General features: G+C 43.7%; 1 protein-coding gene across 1 annotated transcript in view; it reads right to left on the minus strand.

Moving 5' to 3' along the window:
- Window positions 1–6,331, minus strand: part of SPON1 (spondin 1) — a 346,568-nt gene extending 340,237 nt beyond the window's left edge. The window contains exon 1 of the mRNA XM_005290831.5: window positions 5,549–6,331. Within this exon, the coding sequence (XP_005290888.1) occupies window positions 5,549–5,771 (223 nt within the window). The 5' untranslated portion in view covers window positions 5,772–6,331. The remainder of the gene's footprint in view (window positions 1–5,548) is intronic.
- Between the last annotated feature and the right edge of the window lie 5,217 nt (window positions 6,332–11,548).

Consider the following 11,548-nt stretch of genomic DNA (forward strand, 5'->3'; position numbering starts at 1 on the left):
CCCACTTTGGTTAAGGCACTGCAGTTTGGGGGGGCAACACCCTTGTGCCCCCTCAACACTGCCCATGGGCTCAAGGTTTCTGCCTATGTCGGGGTTTCAGCCCCCGCCCCCGGCTTCAGTGGGGGGAGGGGAAGCGGAACTCAAGGTTTCAAACCTGTACCGCTCCTGACTTCCGCGGGCCCCTTCAAGGGGGGGTGGGGCGCAAACCCCCAGTTGAAATCTGCTGGTTTATACAACCTGTCACAGGGTTAGATCCAAAGTCTACTAAAGTCAGTATAAAGGCTTTGCATCAGTATCTGTCCCTAAAGATGTGTTTTGCCATTGACATGAATGAGGCCAGGATGTCACCCTTAGTGTTCCTGAAAGATGCTGAACAGGCTCTGATGACTGAATTTATGTGTCTGTATTGTAGATACAGTGCAAACTTCCACCTACTTGTCAATGTCACCAGATTCTAACCCAGGGGTCCAGATCGAAGCGAGAAAGTAGTTCAGCCTTTATGGACCTCTCTGTCCTTGGTTCGTCTGTTAAGAGTGGCAATGTGTGCCATTTGTGGTGGCTCGCAGATGAGGACACCAAGGCACTGAAAAAATGAACTAAGATCTCTAAATTAATTTCAGATAGGACACTGTGTTGCCAAAAATCACAATACTTGGTGCTTTTTTTAAAGCCCCAGCTCCTGGAGGCACCTGATTATTTGAGAAAGTAAATACAATGAGTCCAAAATTTATTACTGTTTAAAAACTTCATGATTTTTAAGTTACTCGTGATCTATTGAGGCCTAAGTCATGATTTTTGAATGCCTGAAGTGGGTAATACTGCTTGGTAGCTTTTTGGACACTACGGAGTTGGGCTACATTGAACACAGAGATGTAGGAGTGAAAGTATTTCTATCCTATTATCAGTTCTGTGACCTGTCCAGTCTGGTAAGGTAACACTGCTTTAGAAGATTTGATTTGAAGAATTGTTAAATAAAAAGGCTTGTTAGGGTAACTTGCATGCACATTGTGTCATTATTGGTCCTACAATATTTGTTTCTTTATATAACTGCAATTCTATGTCAGAGCTCAGTCTCATTTCATACAAGAGGTGGGGGGGTGTCATTACTTGATAGACTCAAGAGATAAAGGCCCTTTCTTGGGCTAAATTATAACACAGGTTCTATGTATATTATTTTGTAGGTCATTTGGGATGATTGTTGATTTACATGTAGATGAAATTGTTTATTGAAAATAACAGACCAAAGTAAAGACTATGTAATTCTGAGGGTGATATTCAACCTAAGCAAAAGGATTTTGTATATTTTACTTTCCTGGGGGAGATTAAATGCCATAGGATCGTTTCCATACCTCTTGGCCAAATCCTAACCCTTTTATAAGGATATACACTCACTCTCTACACTCCTCCACCCCCTACTAAATGTGATGCAGTCAGAATTGCATGGTAGGATTCTAAAAGCACTCGGCTTTAGGCAAAGAAGCCACATTGTGTAACTTTCTCATTTAAATTAAGCAAAAATCTCTGTTGTATGTTGCACAAGTGAAGACAGAATAAGAAACTTTAGTTTTAAGAGGTGCTTTCTACCCTAATTATGATGCCTATTAAACTCCTGAGGTAGATAAGTCAGAAGCACCCAGACTGGTGCAGAACAAGTTGTTAATAAATTCCAAAAAAGGGCATCTTTGTGTGTGTGTTGGAGAGAGAGAGAGAAAAAATGAGATTCAACACTACTCAAGAGGGAAGCACTTGGAAAATCAATGCAAATGGAGCACACAATGTTTATCTGAGCTGGTCCTTGAACACTGTTTATTCTTCAGAGAAGGTGAGCAGACCTGCAAATGAAGATTCCATTAGCAACAGAAACAGCATCCAAATGGAAGGAACATTTAAATGGATTATAATAGTCTCCTCCTTGTTTTCTTCAATAGCATAACAATTTCAGGAGGGAACAATATGCATTTCGTATGTTCATGTAAAACATCCATCTTGCAGACTTTTTTTAGGCCTTTTTTTTTTTAAGTATATATTTATGGGAATAGAACCTACTCTGTCTTGTCATGTAAAATAACATTATGCAGTTTTCTAACTGAGCTAAAGCCTCTCCAGGATTAATAAAGCATCCGGGCTGGGACTGATTACTGTCAGTTACTGCTTCTGAGACTTTATTACAGAGAATAATTTTTAAAGTTTGAGTCCCTGTTTGATTGCTTACAAGGAGGCCCAATCATGCTGTCTTTGACAGCAATGGAAATTGTGCCCTTGACTTCAGTGGTTGCAACAGCAGGCCTATTATGGCCTGGATTTTCTAACAGGCACAATAGTTCTGTGCATATGGGCCTAAACCAAGGGTATCAATTATTCTTTGTCGAGGTCCACATTTCTTGGTCAAGGTATATAGTCAAGGGGCAGACTCCAGAGAAACATTTTTCACACCACAATGACAATGATTATAATAATAAGTAAATAAAAAGATTTTGCGGTCTGTTCAAAAGTGTCTGTTGGTCTGGATTTGGCCTGCAGTCTGCCTATTGACTCCTTCAGTCTAAACTCCAGGGCCATGCCGTAATGTGAACAATGTTGTCATGTGATCCTGGGAGCCAGAGGAGAAGATCATGTGCCACTGGGAGAGGGAAAGGGAATGCCCTGCCATCTGATTGCTAGAGCAATAGAGCCTCCAAATAAGTATATTGACCCCTTCAGTCAAACAACTTCAGCTGGAGGAAAGCCAATGAGTCCTTGGACAAGGCTGCTTTCTTAGCAGCTAGGGAAAGGAAGAGAGGAGGAGAAAAGAGAGTCCCCAGCCACCATTGCTGCCTCTCCTCTGGGCAGCTGGTGGAGAAGGGACACATTTACTGCTGCTGATGCCTCTTCTTTGGAAGGCAGAGCCATCCAGATGCTGATCTCAGGTTTTTTATGTGGCCCTTGGAGGAGGGAGTAACCCCATGACCACAGCCCTCAGCTGCTCCTATCACAATTAGCATGATTCCTGAGGCCACCCTTGGATCATAGGGCCCTATGATGAGGTGCTCCCCTCTGGTTCCAGACCTGTGAGCTACCACCATTCCAACATCTCCCTGAGCAGTAGAGCCCTGTGAGGGGGACCCCAGCTGTCTGGTAGAGGGTCCATTGTCCCCTATCACTGCCACTCAGAACACTCTACAGGGCTAGCAAGCAAGACTTCCCCACCTAGAGAGCCCTCTTAGTGCCTCCTTCTGGACAAATGGATCCTATCCCACCCAAAGACAAGCAGCAGCAGTAGGCTAGAGAACAGGAAGGCCCTAGGGCTTCTGAAAAGTGAATGACAGCTGTGATCTGGGGTCCTCTGCTCCCTGCTGCACTGGAACAGCAGCAGTGGTTCCCATTACTACAGCTTCAGACTCATGCGAGTGGCCCCCTCCATCACCAACCAAAACAGAGGCACAGATCTGAAAGGATCAGGGTTACTGAATCCCCTAGGGAGCATGTCTAATGCCCCAGGTCACCTTAAATCAGCCCTGGGCCCAGACTTTGATTAATTTTGGCTCTGCCTCAGCTCAGGTTCCCAGAGTTTTCTACAACATTGTTTCTTGTTCTCTGGTAATTTACAAAACCAGCTTGTCCTTAATGTCCCAGCTTTTCTCATCACACACAGTTTCTTCACTTTGTATAACATAGAAGGATATTTCTAATTTCCCAGTGGAGTCTCCTTTGAAAATGAACTCAGTAGCCCTGTGTTAAAACTTTGCATGATGTCACCACATTGTACATGAAACAAGTTCCATTAACTCTTGCTGGAGCTGATAAGTATACTTACAGGAACATTTAAATATCTTCCACCCACACTCTAGTAAAGCATTCTTGAAAGACCGTTTGCTAAGGTTTAGGGGTCATCTGAATAATTTAATCTTAAATGTCATAAGCATGTGTGCTCAGCTGAACCTTTAGTGCCACAGTACAATTTGTTAGGGACAAGAACCTGAGAGTTAATAATGAAAAAGGAATGTAAAAACATTAAACTGATTATATTGTTAATTGAGCTCTGTGTAATAAAAGACCTAATATATCCACCAAATGTGTTTCAGAAATCTATTTCCCCATCTCAAAATAAAATAAAATCTTCTCAGCAGATTAGTCAAACACCTAATGACATTTTCACTGGAAACAATTTACAAAACTTTATAAGAATATTTATGTGTAAGTCACTGCCCAAGAACCTGAGGTTTCTCTGTAGTGCCACTAGAACAGATACTAAGCTGACATGCAATATAAAGTCTTGCAAACTCAAGCTAAGATGTCACATGTCTGTTAACCTGTTAGTGGGAAATGTGTGTTTCTTCAAACCATGTTACCAATTGCTTACAATGCTTTAATTTCTCTATTTGAAGAAAGATCACACAAAGTAATATGCTCATCACAAGTGATGCTGTTGTGATGCTCACAACAGGTTAATCACTGTTGTGGATGTTCCCCTCTAAGAATTTAAGTCTAATGATTATATTCTAAGAGACTGTGCACATGATTTTTCTTCAACTTGAACTCAGATTGCTGTGTTCATCCAGTGGGAGAGCATTGCTCTTAATACTGAATCTAACTCGGGAAGGACAGAGAACCACCACTTGGAAGCAGCTCTGAAAAAAATATTTGCTCTCCCCAAAAGATGGTTTCACTGATACACTACTTATTAGTCTGTAATAAGAGATCAGATGTCTAACTGCATGTTCAGTTTCTTTTCAAAGTGGTATTTTCAATACGACATCAACAGTGTTTATTAAGGATGTTTATTTCCAAATAAATATTTATCAGGCAGAAAAAGTGACTTGAAACTGCTTTCACCTGTTAATTATGCAGAAATGCTGAGATGAGTTTAGGAAGTTCATTTCCAGCATTATATGTGCAGTGTTCAGCACAGAATGCATCCCTAGCACTCTTATCTACAGTGGTCATTAGCACCATATCTCTCTCACTCTCTCTTTCCTGCTTGAACCATCTGTTCATATCCCCAGCAAAAACGCGTGGGGGTGAAGGGAGATAAACGCAAGTGGGAAATTGGGAAGTTAGCAGCCTCCTGCATCAGTTTGCCCTTATGCTAACTTATTAAATTAATACTCAAATTTGAGGGCGAGAACAATTAGCACCGAGTTTTTTAGCCTTTCCACTGCGTGCTAAATCTTGTACATTTTGCTGTGCTCCATTGCTGGGGGTGGGGGAAATCGGAGTAACAGAGGGGGAGTCCGTGTTGCACCATAGAACAAGCGGTCTCTAGACTCTTGCTGCCACTCATAAAGCTGCTAGAACACACGAAAGAAGCAGGAAATCCCCCTTAGTGCCGAATGAAATATTTGGGGTGAAGTGTTACTCTGAAATACAACTCACACTCACTTGCTGTGAAAGCATCCCCACTGCAAGCGATGTGCGGAAGTACCCCACAGTGTCTCGATTACACACACACACACACACACACACACACACACACACACACGTCTTTTAGTTTCAGTGACACTTGTTCTACTCACCATCATTAATTATTGTTATTATTATATTGTGTAATTACAGAACTGCAAAGACTTACCCCTGTAATTGTTTCCAGGCTTGTAAAATTCAGGATCGCCTTCTACTCTCAGGCTAAATTCATTATATCCCTCTCTTCTGGTGCCTTGGGCTCGCAGAATCCGGCTGCAATATCCTTCTGATTTCGTGGCTTTCTCTAAGGTTTCATCAGAGAAACCCAGCGCCACTAAGGGAAAAGTCAAAGCCAGAAAGTGCAAAGCGAAGGGTTGTAAATGAAGTCCCATCCTCGGTGCTCCCAACAACTTTTTGTGGTGCTGCTGCTGCGGCTCACAACATGAACAGGTTGGAAAGGATGGCTAGGAAATACCCCCCTTGTCTCTGGAGAAAACAAGCAAGCCAGCAAGACTCTGACAAAACCGCAGCCTCTGTCAGTTTTACCCTGCGAGTTCTCCCCAGCATGGGGAGAAAGAGAGAGAGGCTGAAAGCTGCGAGATCCGAGAGAGAGAGGGAGGGAGAGAGAGGGAGCGAGCAGCGAGCTCTGATCTTGCCCAGATCCCGAAGTGAAGTGCTGTTTTGTTTCAGAGCTTGTGATTAGCAGCTCGGCAATGTTTACTTAGCAGAGCTGCATTCACAGGGTTTGGTGAAATAGCAGAGCACGGGGGACGCTGCTGTCTCCAAGACATCCAAAGGGGGGATGGGGGGAGCTTCAACTGGATGGACTGAGCTAACAGACTCGAAATTAATCACCCACATTCCTGCCAAAGTCTATAGTTACTGAAGGGATAAAAAGGCTCAAAGAATTTCCTGATTCTCCCCAACACCACCTTTCTTCAAACCACCAGACACTGCAAACATTTATCGAGTTCAGCGCAGATGGCCCCAATAGCCACACACTCCCTGAAGACTTGAAAACCAAAGGGGGGCTGGGTTGCAGTTTCTTAAGTGCAAACTTTATCAGGATCATGTATGTGAGCGATATGGGGAGAGGGATAGGCCAGAAGCAGTTGATTCATTTCTACACCAAATCCTCATTCCACAACTGTATATTTTATACACATGCACTCACTCGCAAATTCTGACTTCAATTTCCATTTGGTGAATAGAAGGGCTCTTAAATAGATGGACTATCCACACAAGAGCGCCCCCCCCCCCCACACACAGATGTTTCAGGATTTACAGCAGGCTGGAATTAGCTTTATAATAGTGGTGTGGTAGGGCAAAGAGGGTCCTGCCAAGATCTGGCCCCATTGTGCCAAGTACTGCACATACCTACAGGAAGGGACACAGTCTATGCCTAGGAATAGCATACAGAAGGAATAAAGGTTTTGCACATGCAGAACTGAAGTACACAGAGGTACAGTGTACAAAGGCACATTTTACACATGGTGACTTACCCAAGGTCACACTACAAGTCTGGGACAGAGATGGGAAGTGAACTCCTTCTCCTGAGTCATGGGCCAGTGCCTCAACTACATGACTATCCCTCCTCAGGAAAAGGCAAAAAAACCCCCACCAGAGTCATGTCATGTGTCTGAATCCTTCTCATGCCACCATATGTTGCGTAAGGAACAAACAAGGCTCTGCCATCCCTCTCTCACCTGGGCCAATTTCTTTGGCATGCACTGGGTGAGCAAGGTTATAGCAGGCTCAGCAAATGATATGTTAGGCATGGTCTTGTCTAAAGACAACTTCCAATGGGGCCAAGAATCCATAATATTGACTTTCCAATATATCAAGGTCGATGTGGTTGGCACTAGATCTCAGATAATTCCCAGTGAATGAAACAACAAAGGGGTGTCCTGTAAAGAGCATTTTTTGATTGCCATCTCTTCCTTCTTCTCTCCTCCTTGCAGACACATACTCTCCTTGCAGGATCCTTTGTTTACCTCAAAATGTTGGGAAACTCTTCATCCAATTTCAGTTCACAATAGTGTTAAAAAGGGGATTCCATTTTGGGGGTTGATCCCAGATAACTAGTCTGCATAGAATAGGGGACAACTACATCTGTAACTCCATTGGGACGTTAGCCTAGCAGATTCAGGCTGGAAGTAGGGACCCTGGAAAAGTAAAGCCTCAGCTGGAAAGTAGTGTGTGCAGTTCTGGGCACCACACTTGGCAAAAGATGTAGACAAATTGGAGAAAGTCCAGAGGAGAGCAACAAAAATGATTAAAAGTCTAGAAATCATGACCTTCAAGGAAAGATTGAAATAAGTGGGATTAGTCTGGAAAAGAGAAGACTGGGAGGGGACATGATAACAGTTGTCAAGTATGTTATAATGAGGAGGGTGATAAACTGTTCTCCTTAAATTGTCCATTGATAGGACAGGACGAGAAGTAATGGGCTTTAATTGCAGCAAGAGAGATTTAGGTTTGGTATTAGGAAATACTTTCTAACCATAAGGTATGTTAAGCACTGGAACAAATTACCTAAGGAGGTTGTGGAATCTCTGTCATTGGAGGTGTTTAAGAACAAATTAGATGAACACCTGTCAGGGATGGCCTCTAGATAATACTTAGTCCTGCCTCAGTAGAGGGGATAGGACTAGGTGACTTATCCAGTGCTACATGCCTATGATTAGGTGTCCAAATCCCACTGGATTCCAGAAATTGGGGAAAGGGTTCATAAAGAGCTAATAAAGAATAATTCAAAATCTGGACATGCTGCCTTCTAGTGAGAGACTATTTGATTTATTCAAGAAAGTTAAGAGTTGACTTGATCCTGCTCTACATGGGGATCTAATAGAAAAAGGTATAAGAGGATCTAGCAGTTGCAAGCTCCCTAATAGACAAATACAGACTAGAAATAAGTAGTAAATATTTTTTAAAGTGAGTATGATTACAACTTACACAGGAATGTGGTAGTCTCCATCTCTTGCAGACTTTAAATAAATAAAAGCCTGATGTCTTTCTAAAAGATATGCTATAGCTCAAACAGAAGTTATTGTCTTGATGCAGAGCTTACTGGGTGAGGTTCTTTGGCCTGTGTTATGCAGGGGGTCAGACTAGATGATCATAATGGTCCCTTGTGGCCTTAATATCTGTGAAACCCCAGCCTCAGTGCATAGGCCATTGGCAATTGGATAGTTGTAAGTTGTAAATACACACTCTACCGCTCTTGATTTAAATGAATTAATAGAAATTTAGTAATTAGAGTTAAATTTTTCCTGTTTTTTTAAATGTCCTCCTTACAGGACCAAGTGTCTAAGCCTCACAAATGTACCTGAGGCCCCAGAAGCACTCATTAGCTACACAAGCAGGCAGCCAGCAGCTGAGGTGGTTCACCTGGCAACTCTGGAGAGGAAGCCACATGGGTGCTCTGGTTTGGACAAGAACACATGCTGTGAAAACAGTGAATGCCTCTCTGACATTCATTCTTAGCTCATTTTTATCCACCTCAGGTTTTAATAGCTCACTTCCATGAAAAGTGATCTCTGTCCAGAACAGCTGTTAGTTAGGTGATCCGAATAAAAAGGGACCTAGCCCATAGCTTTATACTAGTTTGGTCCAAGATATGCCAGAAGCAAATCTGGTGGGAAGTCCTACCAGGACCAATTGGGCCAGAAAGGCACCTACATATTCACAGCCTAAGCACTTCCAGGACTTAGAGAGTTCAGTGATCAACCACTATAATATTAACCATTCCTCCCTTAATTTATTCAGGGATGATGGAGTGCACCTTATGAGGTAGCAAATTTATGTTTTCCAAATTTAACAGGCTATTGGGTCAGTTTTTTAATAACTGGCAGAAGGAAGTGGTGTGTGTGAGAGTGAGAGAGATTAATCACAGGTGTCCCCCCCCCCACCCCTGTGGTAAGTGTCCTTTGTGGACCTGTTTAGTAGCAGATGCCAGTTTCTGGATCCCCAACCCAAGTTCAAAGTTAGGAGTCCTTTGGCTGGGACTTGCTGTTGAGGGCCAGCTGAGAGTATAGGCTCATCGGGGTTCACATATGGACCCTGATCCTTTGCATCCAGAAAGATTTGTTAGCTTCTAAGCTCATTTGTGCAGCGTGTTTTATGATATTGTTTACAATGACTAGCACAGTGGGACCATGGTGCAGGACTAGGGACCCGCTGTGATACAACAAATATAAATAATAAATAGACCTGTGAGAATAATGGATTTTTGGTTTGCTGGCTGAACCAAAAAATTGAAAAACAAACTGTTTGCGGTAGAACGAAATGTGTCATTTCACCTGAATAAAAATGTTTTGTCTAGAAAATGTCCAAACAAAATGTTTCAATATTTCTGGAATGTTGGATTTTCTTTCCTCTCCAACCAAGAAAATTTGGTGAATTTGCACGAATTCGCACAATGTTTTGGACAACCCATATCTGCATTTTTTAGTGTAAAAAGTTTTATCTGAAAAATTTGATTTAGCTCTAACAACAGGTGGCTAGGTGGATTCTGGCAGTTTGAGTTGGGTTGGGTTGGATTAGAAGTAGCAGGTGCTGGGTAGTCTCCATTAATAAATTCTGGGGCACGGGCAGCCAAAGCTTTTGGAATTGCATTGAACCACTTACTGCAAGCTAGTTCAGTTGAGGGGAAGTTTCCTACCCCCAATGTTCGTGTTTGTTTATGCAGTGTTGTAGCCACGTCAGAAGAAAAGCTCTATGTAAGCGCGAAAGCTTGTTTCTTTCACCAATAGAAGTTGTTCCAATAAAAGATATGACCACACCCACTTGGTCTCTCATGTTTGTTTAGATCAGGGGTGGGCAAATTACGGCCCACGGGCCACATCCGGCCCTCAGCTCCTGCCAGGGTCGGGGAGTTGCCCCACTCTGGTGATCCAGGTGGGGAGCAGGGTCGGGGGCTTACCCCGCTCTGCACGGCTCCCAGGAAGCAGCTGGCATGACCCCCCTCTGGCTCCTACATAGTACATGGAGGTGTGGCCAGGTGGCTCTGCATGCTGCCCAGTTTGCAGGGACCACCCCCGCAGCTCCCATTGGCTGGGAACCATGGCCAATGGGAGCTGCGGGGGCGGCGCCTGCAGATGGGGTATCTAACAGAGCCGCCCGGCTGCACTTCGGAGCCAGAAGGGGGACATGCTTCCGGGACTGCTTGCAGTAAGTGCCACCTGGAGCCTGAACCCTGAGCCTCCCCCGCACTCCAACCTCCTGCCACAGCCTTGATTCCCCCTCCCACCCTCCGAACCCTTCGATCCCAGCCCAGAGTCCACTCCTGTACCCCAAGCCCCTCATCCCCAGCCCCACTCCAGAGTCTGCCCCCCCCCGTGCCTCAACAGCCTGCCCCATCCCTGATCTCCCTCCCACCCTCTGAACCCAGTGGTTCCAGCCCAGAGCACCCTCCTGCACCCCAAACCCCTCATCCCTGGCCCCATCCCAGAGCCCGCACCCCCAGCCGGAGCCTTCACCCCCTCCCTCACCTCTACCACCAATCTGGTGAGTATTCATGGCCCATCATACAATTTCCATACTCCGATTGGCCCTCAGGCCAAAAAGTTTGCCCACCCCTGGTTTAGATAGTTAACGTGATCTACACTTAACTTTACCAGAGAGTGTTGTATTCATTTGACTGTTGTGTTCAGGTCAGTAATTTTTGAGTGTCCCAGTACAGTAATAGGGTTAACTAAAACATCCACATTTCCTCTTTAGACCAGCACAACTCACAGGTACTTCATCCAGGTCTGTCTGTCAGATTTATCAGTTGATGAAAACAAGCTAATACACAACTGACAATGTGACAAGATAACAAAGTCCCCACTGCCAAAAAAGGTTTGGGAATTTGCTGCCTTCTCATATTTGATTTTCCCTTTCTTTTGTTCAAGCTTGGCTTCAAAAGCAATTATCTGGCTTGAAATCATTACAAGCAACAACCAGATACGTTTCTATTCAATTCGTCTTTGTTCTGAAGCCAGGTTTTTGCTTCTAACTTGATGCTCCTGTGAGGATTTGAGCTTGAACATTTAGTCCTCTTCAGCAATAATTTGGTTCTAATACAGTACCAAAGTAGAACTAATTAAAAGTTAATTAATTCATCACCATCCATTAGATCATTAACCTTACAATACATTATATATTGTTACTTTCTTCTCCCTGAACT

Source organism: Chrysemys picta, chromosome 4 (assembly GCF_011386835.1).
Source record: "Chrysemys picta bellii isolate R12L10 chromosome 4, ASM1138683v2, whole genome shotgun sequence".
NCBI classification, from domain to species: Eukaryota; Metazoa; Chordata; order Testudines; family Emydidae; genus Chrysemys; species Chrysemys picta.